The following is a 19,855-nucleotide window of genomic DNA, read 5'->3' as shown; positions in this document are numbered from 1 at the left end:
TGGGGTGCTTTGAGGTTAGGTTTGTTTCGTTATTTGGCTTTATTTGTGCGTTTGGCGGTTGATCTCTTTTAGTTTCACATTGATTTCCTTCCTGGTCTGTTCGATTCGAGAGATTACGAAAGAGGTGTTCCGGCGTTTGTGACATTGATATTACTACTATCAACCCCTCAAACGCTGTCCTCGAAAGGCACCAGATGATCGTATTCCACAGGTGATCGGGTCCTTATGCATATACCCCGAGGATCGACATCTTTATCTTCCATATACCGTATCTCGGCATCAAGTTCGGCTTGCGAGAGCTCAGTCGACGAGTTGTAATCTCGAAGAACAGCGAGGACTTCGTCGTAACAGCTGGCGTCGCTACCGATAACATAAGCTGTGGCTTTGAGAACACGTTTATTCGCATCCGGGTCCTCGGTGACATCTACCGTGACCTTGATCCTGGCCGTCCCGCGAGGTAAAGCTGGGATGCAGTCGAGTTTCAGCACGACCACCTCATCATTCATCAAAACCTCCTCCGCTTGTCCCTGGATAATCGGGATGATTGCCCTCCTTTGGTCATCGATCGCCGTAGTCAACACCACGTTCTTCCGCGCCGGAACGGGCTGGTTTCTCTGAATCACCCTGTTCTTCTGCCCGCCTAGCCCAACCCAGCTGACGGTGCGGTCGACGACTGTATGCGGCAATGGAAGTGCCTGCAGATCGAAGTACACCTCGGGCTCCAGCACACTAGCAACCACAGCGGCACCCAACACCGCGCGATCCACCCCGTCCAGCTCGACCTCCCCTCTACATTCGGGACTGACGTCACTCCACCGCGACCTAAACACGACCTCATTCAGACCACGCTCCGCCCTCTGGCTCACACACGAGCTGAAGCGCGCGGCTTGGGAGGTGGTGTAGACCCGGACGGCCCAGAGACCGATCGCGTGGGCCGCGTTTTGGATGGCCCAGCGGTCTGCGTTGGAGGGTTTGTGGGGGACGACGAGGACTGCGAAGCGGACCGGGGCGGATGTGTGGTCCTCGGCGAGGTGTTTGAGGAGGAGGAGCGTTTGCGGGAGGGTGCGTGATGGGATGTGATGGAGGGCGTCCCATTCTAGGAGGAAGTCGGTGGGGGAGGGGGGTGAGAGGGGAGGGTTCTGGATGGTTTGGTGGAAGAGGTGTTCGGGCTTGTTTGCTGGGCAGGTTAGGTATCTGAGGGAAGTTGAGAGATGAGTTTTACTGGAGATTTGTGAGGGGTTTGGTGGTTCTTACTTGGGATTGAACAGGAGATCTGTGAGGATTGGGGTGTGAGATTCGTGAGTTTCCTGGCTGGGATTGAGAGGAATGTAGCCTGAATGATGTTAGAACGCTTTCGAAGAGTTGACTTTAGGACACTCGCTCACTTTGATGCGAGAGGAGAGCTCTTTCAGGAGGATGTAGAATCTTTGCAACGCTAGAATGCGTAGTACCGAGACTCTAGGTGAGAGCGACGGAAGTTGGTCAGCCAGCGCGATACTCGAAGAAGAGAATAGATCAGCTAAGCTTACAATCGCGATGCAGTTTTTGTAGTTTGACTCGATTTCCAACGCTCTGACTGGCGGGACAAGAAATATGGAAGCCAGGATTATGAGAAGTACGCCGCTGGAAGCTCTGGAAGGGCACTTGGCTTTGCCTGGGAAGGCCATCACTTCTCAGAACTTTGTTCGATTGGTTGATGGGGTTGAATGTTTCTGACAATCATCGAACTTTTCCCTCTGAAATGAAGCTGGAAGGTTAAAATGTTCGGAAGATGATATCGCTAGTGTGAGAGGCATGGCTGACTGCGCCGTAGATCTGTCCTCTTCAGCTGGTTTAGCCCTTGTAAGTGGGACCTCTAGCTTCCTCGAGTGAGATGATCCGGCTTTCCAGATAGAAGTCATGAGGCGCTCAGAGAGCACATTGGCATTATGATGTGTTTAGACAATCACGGTAGATTCGAGTGCTTCCGGTATTCCTTTTCCCTCATCTGCAACACCGTCGGATGGCCAGACAGGAAATGACAGTTCTAGAAGGGAATGCCCCTCATGTTGGTCTCAGACTAAGTAGGAGAATATGACTTCAGAGAAAACTTCAATTGGCTGTCAGATTGGAACCCCAAAGAAAACAACACCTTTCGCATATAGCCTCACTCAGGCAAGCCGCTCGTCCATGTTTCCCTGGGCGACCCCAAGACTTAGTCATCATCCGAGGTTTGCATACGAAAAGCTTATCACTTTAGCAAGCTTCTAAACCAAGCCATCCCATCTTGCGATCTGAGATGGCTGCCTTCGTCGCACTGGACGGGAAATGTTCCAGACCTTCTGGTAGCGCAACGCCGGCTGCCGGGTGAAGCGAATGGCGTATCGTGACTCACCACCGCTGTGCCGCTACACGGTATTGACGGCACATATCTCGCAGAACAGAAATGAGACGAGTTCACCAACTTCAACTTCATTTCTTACTGAGTCTGTTAGACGCCCAGACGCTGTGCTGCCTAGAATTCTACCCGAGGGATCGGACCGGCCAGGGATGGGGCCGGGGAAGTGGGGCTCGGCACCGGGGAACTTTAGGCAGGAGACCCGCTCGGGCCTGGTATGAGGCCAATCAGAGCCCATTTCTGCCTGGACGTCTCGTGTAAGTCGAGCCGTCTCATCATCATCAGCGCGGTAAAGGGGCATCGAGGAGCTCTCTGAATTGAGATATAAAAGAACATGAACACGACTTCTTCTAGGAAATTTGTCTTCTTGTCATCATTAAGCAACTCTATCTCTTTTCAAACCACTTCTAGACCTCACTCATGCCCATTATCTCCATCGAAAGCATGTACATCGACCACGAACAGTCCAAGTCTACGCCCATCCAAATGTGTGTCCAACAGCCCCTTCCCAAGCGCAAGTGCCTTCTTCCTCGCGACGATGCGGCCGAAGGCAGTCGTCTTGTTGAAATTGAGAACTTTCACGAAGGCGAGACCGTTCATCAGGTATTTGAGAGCCTTCCGTTGTCGTCTACCTATGGCTAACACCGTTGCTTCAAAAGCGCTGCGTCATTATCAAGGGCAGATACCTCATCGAATCTTCTCACGATGAGTGCGACAGCTCCTTTGTAACAGTTGAGGCCAGCGACGGCGCCAACACGATCTTCCCGACCCAGACGTGGCCGATCGCCGACGATCGCTTTAGGATCATCGCTCTGCTGTCTCCCGGTGTCAACAAACTTGCAATCAAACGCACCATTGGTACCACCGAAGACAATGAAACCCATGAATTAACTCTTAACTATGTTCCCCTACTTCAAAACCCTGCTCTGCATCTCGCCATCATGGTAGCCAAGGATTCTCCCCTGCTCATCGACTGCCCACCCGCCAAGTACGGCCCTGTCTCCACTGCTCACTCTTCCATCGACGCCGCAGTCGCGAAACTCCGCATGTCGGCGTACATGTGGCAAGCTCTCACCGCAGAAGACATGCGCATGAAGGGTCTCGGCCGTCGCGCCTTTAGACTGGAGGAGGAGTGGACGGCCGATACAACGAGTAGCAAGTTCATCGCCAGCGCCCACGAGAAGGCGAAGGAAGCCACTGGTGCCATGCGATCTTCGGCCAAGATCCACATCATCCGCTCCGACAAAACTGTTGCTGAGATTCGCGACGCGGAGATTGCTCAGCAGAACGAGTCTGGAAGCCGTCGGGAGAAGTTGTTCGACTACTTCCTCGACGCTCTGGCGAAGCACGGCGGACCGTTCGAAGCTTCGTCTCATCCTGTAGTCGCCGGTATGATCCTTGACTCCCATTATTCCATGGAGCAGAAGCTCATTCTCGGCCATGCCGCTTTGGGGTGTCACAACCCCAACGGCATCTCATTGGGAATGATGGGAAGCCACCTGGCATACTCCTGGCCTCGGTTCTTGGAAGAAGTATCAGAATCTTTTCTCGACACCCGTTATCCGGGACCAACAGTCGGCGATGACAACAACGAGTGCGACTCTCTATGGGAGGCGTGCTCTGTTGGCCAGGGTGCGTTCTTGCACGAGGTCGGACACGCCTTTGGAGCGCCGCACACCACCGGCATCATGGCCCGTGGCTACTCTCGCCACTGGCCGCGGAACTTCCTCGTCAAGACGGCGTATTCTCTCCACACTGACGAGGAAGGCTTCGTGGTTGTCGATGGCGAGACAGAGAACGACGCTCGATGGGACATCAAGGACGCCCTCTCCTTCAGGATGCTGAGTCACTTTTGGCTGCCCGGCGATGTCAAGATGCCTGCCAACGCCCGCTCAAGCGCGCCGACGGTAGCTCTTGTAAACATCGACACTGAAAACGTGGGCGTCGAGGTTTCATGTGTCTCTGATCTTGCAAGCATCGAGTTCAACGGCAAAGCTGAGGGGAACGCGACCATCGCGCATCCGGTAGACGTGTGGTTTTACGGCATGAAAGATCTCGAAACTCGATTTTCCAGGGATGAGGACTTGAAGATGACACTGGTCGGCATGAATGGAAAGAGCAAGACCATCCGCAACCTGTGGAAGATGTTTGATTCGTCGACGTTCATCCGCATCCCAGACTCCGACGTCGTTCTCCGCAAGCGCTCCGTCATGACCAAGGACTTGGAGGAGTCGGAAGGTGTTGAATCTGACGACAAGTTTTGGAGCTGGGCTACCCTTCTCACTCGGAAGAAGAACAACGGCGACATTGTGCATGCTTCGAGCATCGATGTTCGGACTGGATGCATTCTCGACGGTGCTTACGTGCACTTCCCCGACGGCAAGCGCGTCAACTGCGGTCCGCGTATCAGCCGTTGGGGAGGTGGTACACACGAGTTTGGTGGGCATGCTTCAGAGGACGTACGCGTGCCCAAGGGGCAAGAGATTGTCAAGGTCGAGGTTGCTAGAGAGAGCAACATTCTTGCTGGCATGAGAATCCACTTCAGAAACGGCAAGTCGGGTGGCGCACTCTCGGGATATGGGGAGGGACGAGAGGAGGAGACCCTTACTTTGGGTAAGTCATTCACGATGGATCTGTTGACCATGATGGAATACTAACTCAGAGAAGACGCGCAATCTGATGAGAAGATCGTTGGGTTCTACGGCCGAAGCTGGTGGGGTCATCACTTTGACGGGCTGGTCGAGTTCGGCATCATTACGGCCCCAGCGGATGTTGCGCTCCCTGATAAGGTGTACCGGATGAAGGAGTTGCAGAACACTGACGGGGGATTAGACGTAAGTGACCTCAACCCCAATATTATGTTGCTTCATACTGACATATGAAAGGCGGAAGATCTTCAAGGCGGAGACTCTGGAGATGAAAATGAGGATGAGGATATGGATGAGGAGTAGTCAATTGCGAGGAAAGCTGCTCAGCAAAGATGTAATTTCTGACCTGATGTTTCTCTCTACTTTTTGTGTTTTCCTTCTCTTTCTTAATAGCCGCGGACTCGAGTCTCTGCTTAGTTCATATTAAGGAACGTACTCATTAGCCATTGAAGTTACGTTTGTGTATTTGTTCTGACATGCCTTGATGGTAACCTACTTTTGCATTGTATCTTTTGTTTCTTCATTGGGAGCCAATCTTAAGCCCTGATGCTTTCATCAGCACAGCTGTTGCATCATATGACTATGAACCTTTGTTATGTTCTCACCCCTCACCCGTGAAGCCCTACCTCCAGTCTTCACAGAGCAGAAGGGAAATCTCACCAGCGCCCAGCTTCTAAAGGCATTCTCAAATCTTTGACTGACGGCCTGGGTTCACGTTCGAATTCAGGACCCTTGTTGGTCCAGATGTTTCAGTTTCAATTTCTGTTGCAATATTCGGCCATGACCTGGTGTCGTTGGTTCGAATCCCCGGGCTGTAATCTTTGAAACCTTGTCATTGCTTTGATGACTCTATTTATTTTTTGCATTTTCTCGTTTTCTTAGTTAGAGTCCTAGTTTCATATAAAAATACTCATTGAAGACGTCTGAATGCCTGCGTTGCAAATTCGAATGATTGTCGCTGCGAAACTAGCTAGAAGAGGTGCCTCCTTTCTTTAAGGGAGGCGGCTTGGCGCACAGATAGAACATTGAAGTCAAAGACGTCATGAGGAACGCAATCTTCATGGAGCATGTTCTCGGATTATATTTAATGCTAGTTTAAATAGCCTCTCAAAGTAACTCAAAATCCTGAACCACTGTGACATTCCCTTTTTGGTCCTACACCGACACGAGACGTATCGCGAAGATATGGATCCCCGGCGCTCAGCTCGCAATCGAAATCAGGCGAGTCTCTCACCACATCGGGAGCGGGTTAATCGCGTCAGCCGGCTTGGGCATGTTGACTCCCCAGTGCTCCATGATGCAAGTTCCGTTGAACCTCCAAAGATCCACCCAAGTAAGCGGCTCGACGCCTGCCTGCGCGAAGTCGACGCGCTGGAAGATGAAGGCTCTGTTATAGTCTAACCCCTTGTTGATGACAGTGAACTTGACTGACTCGGGATCAAAGTCTGCGAGGTAGTCCAAGACGTTCTGTCGACCAGAGAGAAGGAAGGGGTCGTGCTGGATGTAACCTTCGTCGTAGTGTCTGGGGACGCCTTCGGTGTACTTCTGATCGAAGATGATGGTTTGGACGGCTTGCTCGAATATAGCCCGCTGCTCCTCGAGACTGGCCTCGCGGGGAGGACAGTATGAGGCGGTGTTGATCGCCGCGGCAGTCGAGCCTGGAAACGCGGCGGTTGCTGAGGCGAGCAGGCCGAGGCTGAAAGCTTGGAAGATGGATTTCATAGTGTGGGAGTTTAAACAGATAGAAGCGATGGCAGTATGTGAGATAGAATTGATGAGGAACTTGCAGGTACTGCGTTGCATACATCATGACCAGAGAGGTTTCCGGTCCGTGCCTAAATACTCCATCGACGAGCTTCGTCATGTAGCTTCATCGACGCTCACCGCCGAGCGGTGGGATCCAACGGCATCCCACATGATTTGACTTCCGTTGTTGGAAATGAGTTATGGCAAGCCGGACTACTCCGTTTCACGGTCACGATGGATGGGTGGTCTGCAAAAGCTGGCGGAAGAGGAGTTTTATATCCGCCTTGACTAATGTTGAGCCCACCCGAAAGCTCCGCAATCCTCTTTTTGGTCAGCACTTCAATTAATATCTTGATGGTGGAACGTGCGTAGCGCGCGCTCAGCATTTCGGATGTTTAGTTGATCTAAACTGTCGGTCGACTTCATGTATGTATGGATTGGATAGCGGATGTTGGGACAAACGGACAGCTCCGTTTTGGCGGGATTCTCATATTGTCTTCCGGTGGGAGAAGTCAATTTACACGAAGACACCGACAGCGACGAGCTGTTGATAACAGAGATTACTATGTATATATAAGGAGGTCCAAGAATCGTCGAGAGTATATCACCAGACTGTCAATCAAGCACAGCACTGTTATTTCCTGACTACTTCTATTTCAAGTTCAAGTTAACATCATGAAGCTCAACATCTCCAGTATCAGCGCCGGTCTTGCGATCTTGGCATCCATGCCGGCCCAAGCTGCCACCTATTGCCCTCCGCGCCCTGCCTCCCCGACGGAACAGCGTCAAATCTTCCAAGAGTTTTATCAAAAGCTCTATGTCGACATCAACGCCACCCAAGCCATGCTCGACCACGCGGCAGAGGATTACATCCAGCACAACCCGTACGCACTCTCTGGCCGCGACAACTCGATCCAGGCTCTTTCATTCGTCACTCCAGAGACAGTCAAGTTCAACGTCACATTCAGCGGCATCGATGGAGACTTGGCGTTCGTGTACTTGCGAATGGATGTTGCTGGTACCCCGCGCCCGAACGCAGTGGTCGACTTGTTTCGGTTCAACGGTTCTTGTGTCCAGGAGCACTGGGATGTGATGCAGGAGAGACCGGACAACGCGACCAACCCCTTGGACATGTGGTGATTCGATGCGGAACAAGATCGGGTATTTGCCTGCAAGTTTCTAGCAATTCGCTATTTTGGAAATTACTCCACTTGGTTGAGTGGTCTACGCAGTCTTATTGATGTGGTTTTGGAGGATCTATGAATTGTGGTGTGACTCTATAGGGGAAGGACACATTTGCAAAGAGTTAATACACAGTCTCTGTCCCTTCAAGGCTACAAACATGAACCCATTCGCCAATTGGCTTGAATCTTATAACTCATCCCTGACATGTGTGTTTTCGGAAGGCTTGCTGAAGCTCTCCATGCAAGCAAATCCAGAGCCTTCGGATACCGCTGTGGCAGGGTAGGCGCAGATGGGTTGTCGAAATTCCCCCTTGTCTTGCCCCTGATCCAAGACTACGGCAGGCAACTCGCCTGGGACGATTCCTTTCTCCACCCAAAGTCGTAGTGTGTCCAAAGCCTTCAAGGGGTACGGTACCCCAGCAGGTGCCAGGCAATGTGTAGCTCCAGGGACTTCAAAGTATCGATAGTAGTGCTGAGTTGTGATATTGCGCGAGTTGTCTGCAGCCAGCACACGGTCGTAGTACTGCCGCATAGCCTTCATAGGAACAGCCTCGTCGTTTGTTGAATGCCACGCCAACATCTTCTTGCCGAGCAGTCGGAATCGTTGAAGGTCTGCATTGTTGCTGCTGAACATTGCGTCCCATTCCATGACGCTCTCTCGGAATAGCTCAGAATATTCGGCATGTGACATTTTCGAGGGGTCGAAAGACGGGTCTTTTTTGACCATCAGGCGGATCCAGTCGTCTGCTATTGTGAAAGGTAAGCCGCGTGAGCAATTTTCGCCCTCGCAGAAGGTGTTTGCAATTGCCATCATCCCGACGACTGCCGTTCCAAGAGTGATTCCTGGGAAAAGCTGAGCCCCCTCCGGATCAGCTGGTCCCTTGAGCATTGCATCGTATACTTCCACGGCGGTTTCCGATATGGTCCTTGGTGTTCCTTGACAGTCGATAGACTTGCCAATCAACGAGGATACCTCGAACCCGCATGAGTCGATTTCGAGAGCTCCCTTGCAGGACTCCGCCACGGTTGTAACTAGCGCCTCAAACTCGCAACTCTGAGGATAGCTGGCTTTCAGATTCATGACAAGCTGCGGCCAATACATGGCCAACAACAGTGCAGAAAAGTTGACTGCCGGGCAACTCGTAAGGATACCATCATAATCTTCCGGAAACTTCTGAGCAATGGTAAGCCCCTGCCTCCCGCCAGTTGAGCAGCCCTGCCAGTAAGAGAACTTTGGGGCGGATCCGTACGCCTCTTCGATGATGTGCTTCGAAATGATGGTCATTTCGTGAAGAGAGCGGTGCGCGAAGTTGACGATGAGAGGGTAGTCCAAATTGCCCGGGCTTTTCATCAACCAGGGATCAGCTGTACCGAACATATCGTGGTCATAGCCAGCGTTCGTAGTTGCGACAGCGTAACCCTGAGACGTGAGAGAAGACCTGAAATCCGTCCCGATCTCCCCGGCTGACCAGCCGCCACCACCAATACCTACAAAGCGCTGGTTGTAGTTCGAAATCGGCAGCCATATGTTGACGGTGACTTCATCGCCGTGGCCAGGATGGCCATAGGTAACGGTGACGTTGCAGGCTTTGACGCCCTCTGGGCTGACAAGTGCAGCTTCAGGCGCGAATCCAGCATTGCCTTTGAATCCATCGAGTATTGAGGTAGTTATTGACCGTGGCTGAGTACCCAAGATTGTTGGAAAAGAAAAATGATCTTTAGAGCAAAAGGATGCTTCACTTCTAGCAACAACTCCAGGGAGAAGCAGGGATGCAGCAATAGGTAGAAGACTGAAACCGCCGCGTTTCAGCTGACGAGTTGACGAACTCATGTTGTAGTGAGAAGTTGCAGCAGAATTGAAAAGAGTTCTCCGAGAAAGAGAATTCGGTAGTTCAAAGGCAGGTATAGTAGTTGTACTTTTATCATGTCCCCAGGGCCGACTACATATTTGAGTTCCTCGGTTGTTGGTGGAACGGCGTTCAACGCGCAGATCATTGGCAGATTCAAAACGTCAACTTACATCTTGTTATAACAAAACCCACTTTATGAGAACCCTGATGTCTCGCTGTCCGTTACAAACCCGAGCAGGCCGTACTCGTATTCTCTACAACTCATTACGGACCGCTACTGCTAGCTGGATGCGCGTAAGCGATCGCGTTCCACGCGTTCCGCGGAGTTTGTACCCACTATGAAAGGAGTGCTATGAAAGTCACCGTACAGTTGTACTAGGTGAATTGTTTTGGCTTTTCTCTGCGTTTGAAAAGAACTGGTTTGAAAAAAAAAAGAAAAAACCACGAATGGACCTCCAGCCAAAAGTTGACAACTCCCGAAGGAAAGTCTTTGGGTGTTCATACATGCACAACAGAAGTGTGCTAGCCAGCCTACCTATAGGCAGGAACACGATCATAAGATCCCGGCGCAGCCTCCGTGCACCCGAGCCTTTGATCCGGCATCTACTGCGGAACCCATGTAGAACTGTACGCTTGCTACTACGTCAATCTGTGTCTACTCATTTTGCGCCTAGATTCATACCGTACCGTCGTAGAGAGCAACAACGCTTCAACTTGCATTGAGTAGAGAAATACTGAAAGTGACGACTAATTACAACGCCGGCTCCATCACCAAATAGCATTCCGTTCTGAAATTTAACACCAATAAAACTTGACAAAGTCGTTGAGAAACCCTCGAAGAATGCTCAAGAGACCATGAAAGCAACAGAAAGTTCTCATGCCTATCACTCGCTCAAATCAATCCCAGGATCACGGCCGCTAAGACAACCAACGACCAACCACGACTCTTCGACACGAACGATGCCTCGCTTTCCGTCCCGCTTGCGGGCAACACGCTGCCCGGTGCGACCTGCTCAGCTTTGACGCAGAAGTGTGACACCAAGGGAGGCTGGGGGAGACTCATGTTGGAAGCATTCGCATCTCGGGCCATCCAAGTCTCATTGAACCCAAAGGCCACGACAAGCGGCCAGTAAAATCCAGTGTCCTGATGGTAAGCCGTCAGGTTTCCTTTCTCCCCCAAGTTAGAAGCCCATTGAAACATGGCAGAGCCGTTGGTGTAACCGATCTCCTCGGGAAAGGGCTTCGTGGTGGCCTCCTTATATCTGAGTTGCTCGTCGGATAAAGTCATGTTCCATGGTGCATACATCGTGTGGTCACTCCGGTTCAGGGTCACCGGATAACCATGCAACCAAGCACCGCTCATCTCACACGGGCCATCCAACCTGAAAAATGGACAATCGCTCTCGTCTTCATAGACGTCGCTGGTCAATCTCTCCATGTATGCATTCTGAATGGCGGAAGTCAACCAGTCAGCGCATTCGTTGTCCCAGGCAGCCTGACAGTTGCCTTCGTCGTGCATCTGCTTCTGCTGTTTGAAATCCTCGTACGTGGGTGGCGGTCTGGTGTAGGCACAGACTTTCCAGGAATGATGGTGTCGGTAGGGCTCGTTGGCGTCCAGGGATTCTTTGACCAAGTCAACGGGTGCCGTCAATGACAGGACACCACCGGAAACATAGGCCGAGTTGTTGAACACCGTTGGATCCTGCGTTTGTAGGAGCGGAATGTCGGCTTTGATGTCGAGCGAGACAGCCCAATCTAGAGGAGCTGGATGGGTGCTATCGTTAGCCGGGTAAGGCTCCGATATGTTGGGTCCGCGGAAAGGAAAGCGACCTGTTGCATTAGGGTTGGACATTAGGCGACCCCATGTTGCTGGAAGTATACGGTAAGGTGCTTGCGAGGCATTGCCGTTTATGACACGTTCTGTGTCGAATAGCCCGCAGATAACTCCATTGATGAGTGGCAGCAGCACGAGGAGAAGAAGATTGCTGGAACCCATCCCAGCATATGAACGCTTGTCTTGACTTCGGATTGCTGGGTTGTCTTCCAATGATATGGATCGTTCTTTTCGGCGCAGTCAGCGTCTTTGTTGGAGTAAATGATAATAATCACGGTATTTCCGAAACTAAACAGCAGCAATTTTGCAAAGGGAACATCTCTGATAATATACCTAAAATTTGTTACTGTGCCGTAAATAACTTTAGATCAGCCAACCCTCTCGCAGCAATTTCGGTCTAGAGACATGAATAGGCAAAATAGAAACATTTCACGTCTTGTTGCTATGCAGTAAGCGATTGGCAACGAGGTCGACCTCACGCTGCTGTGCCACGAACGAGCAGCATTGGCTGGCGGGATTGATGGGTTGAGAACAGAATTCCCCAGACTGTTGATCTTGGCACTCGTCATTTTGTGTCGAATGGAGATTTGGGGAATAAACTCATGTTTGACAGAAACAGGCGTCTCTCCCAGCGAAGAACCGTTGGTATAGGAAGCGCCGCCAAAAGTCCCTTTCTTTAAGCTCGTTGAATTTCGGTTAATCTCAATACTTCCAGACCGTCGCCAGTTTATCCAGCTTGGCATAGACAACACAGCGGCAAAGCAACCGAAGTTGGATGTGCGCTGTAAGGCTCAGTGGAAAGATCAACAACTACGTCGAGAAAAATGCAGTCCGACGAACGTTGCCCAACGTAACTCCAAGACCTTGTTATGGTTTTTGATGTGAGGAATGCCAATAGATCAGCCAGTTGTAGAGCATATTGACTTCTCAACGATTGAAAGAACCTATGATAGGTGTTCCAGCAGGCTCGGCATCGGGTATTATCTGGTTTGTCGGAGGCTTGCGGTTCGTCTAACCTGCATGTGCTAACGGTATGCAGGAACGACACGCCGGGACGCGTCGGCTCCACCGTTCGCCCGGTTCTGCCTTGGCACGCAATCCACACGACAGGTGACGTATGGACCGAGGCCGGGGTACGATGAAGGTATGCCAGCTTGGTCTGGTAGTTGACAGAAAAGTGACATTTCAAGTGAATCTAGAAAACCAACACATAGAAAAGACTTTGAAAATCAGACTGACTGTCTGCCTGCCGGCGGAAACACTGACACTCAAAATGAGTAATGCTGATTAGCTGTTGAGAGCGCAAGATTGACCCGCGAACAAGGAATATGAACTTCTGGTGAGCGTGTCACAGGTCGGAGAGGTATTAACAGTCAGATAACATGTCATAGTTGCGGGTAACCGGCAGCGATTCATCATCCTTACGGACGATTCTGAGCCTCAAAGTCCACTTGAGGCGCAACTTGAACCCTTGAACCTTCTTTGCGTGATCTGTGGGGTTATCGTCGTCATGTCCGGAAATAAGCAAGCTTTGAGATTTTGCAGTCATGCTGCTGCGATATCGGGAGGAAAGAAGACTTGGAATGTTATCTATTAGTACAGAGTCTATTGCGTCTCGAACGAGCTCGTCGATCCCATTCCAGTCCAGCTCAGATTCCATTTTTACTAAGCTGACACACTTTGAGTGGCTGTTTAACATGGGAGCAACAACTGTAACGTCAAACCTTCAAGCCTCGGACACTGAGTCTGCTAGGTCTGGAAAGATTATCTCAGAAAGTGCCGCTGACGAGACCTTGAGGCTTGTTGAGGAATATGGGGATAAGGTACCTCCACTTGCCGAACAGGGTGAAAAAGCCTCGAGAAGAAAGATTCAGCTTCACGTGGTTACTCTGGTGTTCATCATCAACCTACTTCTCTTCGTAAGAACGAAAGATTACAAATTCAATGGTTGATGCTTGATATTGACTGATGAGTTTCAGATTGACAAGGCGACGTTGGCATATTCGTCGTATTTGGGGATCTTCGATGAGACGCATATCGGCGGAACCGAGTACAACAACTTGAACACCATATTCTATGCTGGCAAGATACAAAAGCGTCTGTTGTAGACTGACTCAAGCTAACACCCCGAATAGGATACATTGTCGCTCAGGGACCTGGACACTACCTTATGCAGAAGCTCCCCTTGGGGAAATTCGTCTCGGTGTCAATCTTCTTGTGGTCTATCATCATATTCCTCCACTGTACTGCGAAGAGTTACGCTGCCCTGATCCCTCTCCGATTCCTTCTCGGGTTCTTCGAGTCCGTCCTCGTGCCTTCGATGGAGGTAACCATGGGCATGTTCCTAACGCCAAAGGAAATGATACGCGTTCAGCCATTGTTCTGGATATCTTGCATGGCTGCCCCTGTACCCGCCGGTTTCATCGCTTACGGTCTTCTACACACGCATCACCCAACAATCCTGCCTTGGAAGTTCTTTATGATCATCACAGGGAGCTTAACGTTCCTGACCGCGATATGGGCATGGTTCTGGTACCCGAACAATCCAGCACATGCTCGGTTCCTGAGCTTGGAGGAGAAAGTCAACGCCATTCGACGAATCCACCAGGTCACGAAAAGCTCCATTGAGCAAAAGACATTCAAGAAGTCGCAACTGAAGGAGGCAATTCGCGACCCCGTCACCTGGCTATTCTTCATGGCGTCGCTTTGTCTCATGATGGCAAACAACCTGGCGTACCAACAAAACCTCATCTTCCTCAAGATGGGCGTGAGTAGACTAGGCTCAACTCTGGTTTCGGCTGCTGGAGGAGGATTCGCGGTGTTGTGCTGCATCATAGCAACGATCCTTCTCCATTTCTTCCCGAACCGAAGCACGTATTGGGGGGGCATTCTGGTGTCTACCAGCCGTCGCAGGGGGTATTGGCATGGTGTCATTGTCATGGGAGTCGCGCATTCCGCTGCTTGCGTGCATGCTGCTCGCAGCCAACACGTTTGGGATCACATACATCATCGCTTTGGGATGGACGTCAGCTACAGCCGGAGGATACACCAAAAAACTGGTGCGGAATGTGGTGTGGATGGCTGGCTACAGTATTTCTAATCTGGTCTCGCCGCAGATTTGGGTTGCTAAGGATGCCCCGCGATACTATGGTGCGTGGATCGCTCAGATTGTTGTCAGCTGGATTGGAACGCCAATCTGTTTGCTTGCCATCCACTGGATTCTATCCCGGCGTAACGAAGAGAGGAAAATTTGGATTGCTTCTCAGGAGGCACAGGGACGTAGGCCGGTCGGCTTGGTTGAGCAGATCGATGACAATGGAGATGTGACACAGGTGGAGGTCGACATCTCGTTACTTGATTTGACTGATTTGGAGAATAAGTACTTCATCTACCAGCTCTGATAGACGCTCCGGAGATCCCATATATAGCAGCCACGCTTTACTTGCGCTCCACACATCGTGTCTAACAACAAATGCCTCCTGGTCTTCCATCTTCATACATGGGATGCTATATCTTTGAACTTTCTCACCTCAGTCTCTGAGCAAAAACAGCCAGGGCAAGCGCGATAGCTGGCAACAGCAACATGATGAATAACAGGCCAGAGTCAAGCTCCTGCAATGCGAGCTCCGTGCTTGGGGACAGCAGATTGAGAGGAAATTTACTCGGCCTCACCAGTCGCCGACGCTCAAGTCTCTCCAGGAGGCGCCTCCCGACGTTGGGAACCTCGACGACAAGACGGTGACGGTAGACCTCAGCCTTATGACGCACATAAAGCGTCTGCAAGTCGGCATCATAAGACCAATCGCCGTCGCTGACTTTGACCTTGATACCGCCCTCATAGTGGTATTTCGGGATGAATACTTCGGTCGTTCGTAGCTTATCGGACTGCTTCTCACCAACCCGGTCTTGGCTGGTCCACTCGAACTCATATTTCAAAGTTCGGGGATCCCAGTCCGATCGCAAGGGACGACCCGCGATCTTGACGGCGTAGGGTCGGATGATGACATCGAGAACTCTTCCGCCTCGATACAACTCATCATTCGCATGAGGCTGGTTGGCATAGTCTTGCATGATAACCCCTGGCTTCTCCTCCTTGTCGCCGTTGATGACCGAAAAGTCCTCTTGATTCCACCCATCACCGTACTCGACACGGTTATCTGGGTTGTAATTCCATAAGGTGAAGCCGACCATGTTGTCTTCCATGGCAGAAATGAGAGCGTGCATCAGTTCGCGCTGGTCGTCGTAATCACCCGTGGCGTAGGCTTTCCTGCCGTTGATATCGTAGGGTATACCAACCTCGCCGATCAGGGCGGGCACGTGTTCACCCAACGAAGCCTTTCCATACTTGATGATATTGCCGAGTTGAAGGCGATAGTTCTTTCGAAGCGCTCGCGCACCAAAGTAGAGCGCCTTGAGTATGAACATGCCTCTAGATAGTCCTTGTACGTTGACGCTCATGAATGAGTGGTGCTTGCTGAATAACACATTGAGATCGTAAAAGTGAGGACCAAAGACAAGGTTGTCAGGCCGTTTGGTCTCGATGACTGTTTTGGTGGCGTACTTCTGCCTCCGTGCTTGGGAGACTTCTTTGGAGTCATTGTCTATCCACGGAGGCATGAACTCGTTCGGTATCGGCTCGACGAAACAGAAGTGACGAGGTGTTTTACGTGAGACACGATCCGAGAAACGCTTCAGAAATGGTGCGTAGAAATCGCGATACCATTCAATCGGTGTTCCCTCACGACCAGGTCGGTGGTCAACCTCAAAGTAGTTCTTCGAAAGCACCTTTGGGGCCTTCGTTGTGCTGTCCCAGTCCCAGGCCCCGTGTGCGCGCCAAACGCACTCTCCTAAGCCCTTGTTCTTAACCTTGGACGGGAGCCATGCTGATCGGCCCTTCGGATCAACAACCGTTCGATGAGAAATGCGTGTCGGGAACGGCCATGATTTGACATAGTAGTCAACCTCCTGGGCATAGCCACTCGCAAGTGCTAAGGCCTGCGTCAGCGACGGAAAGTAACCGATATGAAGATCCGTATCATAGTTCCACCCATCAAAGCCGTGGAGGTTGATCAAGCCACGATGGGGCTCGTTCATCGGCTCGAAGCCAATGCAGGCTTCCAGGCCGGCAACTTCGTCTGCTAGCCGACCGAAAGCTTCGATCAGCGCATCTTGCAAAAGCTCTTGCACAGAAACGGTCTCTTCTTTCCCATTCTTGGATGATCGACTACATCGCAACTTAGGCGCGAGAGCATCGCCGGCCCAGAACAGGGTCGCCAGCGTTGATGCTGCTAGCTTCTGGTATCCGGATGGCCACACAAAGGGACCACTTGGTTCTTTCTCGTTGACCGGCGCAGAAGCTCTACGAAGCTCGTCTTGTCCGTGGACATACGCAGCCCCAGTGTCGGTAAAGGCCTCAACATCTAGACCAGCAACCTCGAAGGTCCATCCAGGTGCACCACTCCCACCGCTGAATCTGCTCCAGACATCCTGATGGGCGCAGATAAAACACTTGATACCATACGAGGGCATCATTTCGACGAGCTTCCGTAGGTACTCGATGTACTCGAGGTCGAGGTCAGTACGGGGATCCGGCCCCGCGTGCCCAATCGACTCCCATGTGACGAGCAGCCGGATCAGCGGAAGACCCCAGGCCTGCAGCCGTCGGAAATGCAAGGGTGCGTCTTCGAGAGGGAAAGGTCTGCCGACGAATGTCACCGTGCGGTGCTCGTAGAAGCCTTCTGTGAGATGAGATAGGCCGTTCGGCCTAGTCGGCAGCTTGCTGGCGCCGGAGATGTTGAGGCCATGGAGCGACAAAGTGCGTCCATAACCGTCGACAAATATGCCATCTTTGAGGGCAATCGATCCTCCTAGAGCCGCATTAGAAAGGTCGTTGGCGGCATAATTGGCCGTGTTCGTGGGTGGTGGTGACATCGTCGATTCTTTTGCAGGCTGCGAATCAGCTTGCTGAGTCGGTGAGCTGTCGTTACGCGTGCTTGAGACAGACCCTGGCACATGCGACGATGGGCCCTTAGTAATCAACATGAGCCAATACGTGGCTGTGCAGTGTGGCTAGTAAGGCAGGCACTGGTTTGAGCTGCGATGCTTAGAACAGTCTTCGACCTCAGATACTTTGAAGAACAGTAAATTTCATGTGATGGGACTAGTTTTCGCAGAGAGTTGCCAGAATGTTTCTATGCAAGTTTGGGTAAGAAGTAGTACCAATGCACTACATGCTTGCCGCACTGAAGACTGGGCTGTTGGCTGAAGGAACACCACATCATCGAATACTTGCAAGTGCAATTTGAGTTCAATATACACCTTTTCGAATTCACTGGCACAATTAGAGAAACACCAAAAGCAGTAATAATTCTTGTATAAACCTAGTCTCGGCGCGATATGCGCGCTGCAACCTGGCGGCGCATCCGATAGGACACAGAGAGGCGTGATTTGCGTTGGGCGTTCATGATTGGCTTCATGTCTGATTGATAAGATAATTCTGGTGGCAGCCTAATCGAGCCGAGAGCGTGGTATTGTTACATTTTGACTGGTAATCTTACAGTAAGCTACTGTCGGAACTTTTGGAAACCAGGAAGTGCCTCGGAGGTTCGGATCCGACTTCATACGATTCGGACGCCGAAATATATCGAGAGTAGAGAAAGTTTTAAGATGTCAAAGAAGAACCGAGACTACCATAAGATCGCCTTTGATGAACCAGCTTCTTCAACGGCGTGGCCTTGTCAATCATCCCTATTACATCTAAGTTCATTTATAAGAATCGGGATCATGAACGAAGAAAAAGCCATCCAGGCAGCTATTCCAGCTGTCACACCAAGCAGAATAGAGGAGAAACCACAGACAAATTTGCAAGAAACCGACGGCACTGGACTTGTTCGCAATAGGTTGCAAACTCTGTTAGAGGAGCATGGAGTGAGTCTTACTCCAATTACTGCAGAAAACACTGGCGGCTAACGTTATTGGGCTTCGCGGCAAGGCGACTTGGGAAAACCCAGAAGACACTGAAGACCCGTACAACTGGCCAACATATCGGAAAATAATAACTGCAATTCTTATATCTACTGGTCAGCTCATCACTCTCATGTCGACAAGCGTCACGGCCGCTGCTTTGCCTCAAATTTCTCAGGACCTCGGTATAAATGACTCAACCACGCAAATCACCTTTTCGCTCTTCGTACTGGGACAAGCGTTTGCCCCATTCCTCATTGCGGCATTATCCGAGATATACGGAAGGAAGCCTGTTTGGGTCATCTCCTGTTGCTTCTACCAGTTATGGAATGCCCTTTGCCCCGTACAGAAAAGTAAGGGTATCATGATTGCGGGGAGGTTTCTTTCTGGGTGCGGAGCAAGTGCGGGAGTCGTGGTAAGTTTGACTATAAAGACGACTGGTGGAATTCATTCACATTAACAGGAAACTAGCTTACGGGTCCAATCATGGCGGACATGTATCGAGCTGAAGACCGCGGCAAGTCACTAGCAATTGCATCGTTTATTCCCTATTTCGGGCCTGCTCTGGGCCCAATAGTCGGAGGGTTGGTCTCGAATCACATTGAGTGGCCGTGGCTCTTCTGGATTCTAAGCATTTTCTCTGCAGCCAACACGTTGCTGGCATTCTTCATCGTCAGAGAGACATACGCACCCATCTTGCTTCAACGAAAAGCCCGATCACATGGCTATACTGGCGTGGCAGGTGAAGGCTCTACCTACCAAGGTCTTCATTCGCGCCTCTCAACCAGTCTCCTGCGGCCGATGAAACTCTTCGTACAGCGCCCAGTCATTCTGGTAATTTCTTGGATTTGGGCAATCAGCTTTGGGCTTTACGTTCTTGTCCTCTCGAGTTTTGCGACGCTCTGGATAGAACGATACGGTCAATCGGAAACCCAAAGCACGCTCAACTACATTGCCCTAGCTTTCGGGATTACCATTTCCTCACAAGCTGGAGGCCCCCTCATGGATCGAATATTCCAGTACCTGCGTCGTCGAGCCAACGGTGACACGAACCCGGAGTTCCGAGCCCCGTATATGGCTATTGGGGTCATCATGTTGCCAGTTGGCCTGCTCTGGTACGGATGGGGTGCAGAGAACGGCATGCATTGGGCTTTTGTGGATGTCGGTGTTGCTGTTTTCACCTGTGGGGCTTTCATCACAGGCGCGGGAATAAACGCTTATCTTCTTGACGAGTTCAAGCATGCGGCATCTGC

The 19,855-nt window shown here is 51.1% G+C and overlaps 7 protein-coding genes across 7 annotated transcripts; 3 read left to right on the top strand and 4 right to left on the bottom strand.

Moving 5' to 3' along the window:
* Positions 1-167: 167 nt before the first annotated feature.
* On the bottom strand, positions 168-1,433 carry CkaCkLH20_00572 (uncharacterized protein; the record flags this gene model as incomplete). Its single annotated transcript, XM_038883292.1, has 3 exons — positions 168-1,177; positions 1,255-1,333; positions 1,386-1,433. The coding sequence occupies 3 exons, from the start codon at positions 1,431-1,433 to the stop codon at positions 168-170; spliced, it is 1,137 nt and encodes a 378-aa protein (XP_038750887.1).
* A 1,364-nt stretch (positions 1,434-2,797) lies between these two features.
* On the top strand, positions 2,798-5,328 carry CkaCkLH20_00571 (uncharacterized protein; the record flags this gene model as incomplete). The annotated part of the gene is made up of 4 exons (XM_038883291.1): positions 2,798-2,980; positions 3,037-4,990; positions 5,045-5,211; positions 5,263-5,328. 4 exons carry the CDS (start codon positions 2,798-2,800, stop codon positions 5,326-5,328), a joined length of 2,370 nt encoding a protein of 789 aa, XP_038750886.1.
* Positions 5,329-6,255: 927 nt separating this feature from the next.
* CkaCkLH20_00570 (integron cassette protein) lies at positions 6,256-6,747 on the bottom strand (the record flags this gene model as incomplete). The annotated part of the gene is made up of 1 exon (XM_038883290.1): positions 6,256-6,747. One exon carries the CDS (start codon positions 6,745-6,747, stop codon positions 6,256-6,258), a length of 492 nt encoding a protein of 163 aa, XP_038750885.1.
* A 699-nt stretch (positions 6,748-7,446) lies between these two features.
* Positions 7,447-7,911, top strand: CkaCkLH20_00569 (uncharacterized protein; the record flags this gene model as incomplete). Its single annotated transcript, XM_038883289.1, has 1 exon — positions 7,447-7,911. The coding sequence occupies one exon, from the start codon at positions 7,447-7,449 to the stop codon at positions 7,909-7,911; it is 465 nt and encodes a 154-aa protein (XP_038750884.1).
* A 231-nt stretch (positions 7,912-8,142) lies between these two features.
* Positions 8,143-11,657, bottom strand: CkaCkLH20_00568 (tannase and feruloyl esterase; the record flags this gene model as incomplete). Its single annotated transcript, XM_038883288.1, has 2 exons — positions 8,143-9,596; positions 10,745-11,657. The coding sequence occupies 2 exons, from the start codon at positions 11,655-11,657 to the stop codon at positions 8,143-8,145; spliced, it is 2,367 nt and encodes a 788-aa protein (XP_038750883.1).
* A 1,679-nt stretch (positions 11,658-13,336) lies between these two features.
* On the top strand, positions 13,337-15,040 carry CkaCkLH20_00567 (putative allantoate permease of the major facilitator superfamily; the record flags this gene model as incomplete). Its single annotated transcript, XM_038883287.1, has 4 exons — positions 13,337-13,558; positions 13,619-13,736; positions 13,775-14,406; positions 14,477-15,040. 4 exons carry the CDS (start codon positions 13,337-13,339, stop codon positions 15,038-15,040), a joined length of 1,536 nt encoding a protein of 511 aa, XP_038750882.1.
* Positions 15,041-15,164: 124 nt separating this feature from the next.
* CkaCkLH20_00566 (uncharacterized protein) lies at positions 15,165-17,570 on the bottom strand (the record flags this gene model as incomplete). Its single annotated transcript, XM_038883286.1, has 1 exon — positions 15,165-17,570. The coding sequence occupies one exon, from the start codon at positions 17,568-17,570 to the stop codon at positions 15,165-15,167; it is 2,406 nt and encodes an 801-aa protein (XP_038750881.1).
* Between the last annotated feature and the right edge of the window lie 2,285 nt (positions 17,571-19,855).

The sequence above is a fragment of the Colletotrichum karsti genome (assembly GCF_011947395.1).
Source record: "Colletotrichum karsti strain CkLH20 chromosome Unknown Scaffold2, whole genome shotgun sequence".
Taxonomy (NCBI): Eukaryota; Fungi; Ascomycota; class Sordariomycetes; order Glomerellales; family Glomerellaceae; genus Colletotrichum; species Colletotrichum karsti.
This window is presented reverse-complemented; position numbering and strand designations above follow the sequence as displayed.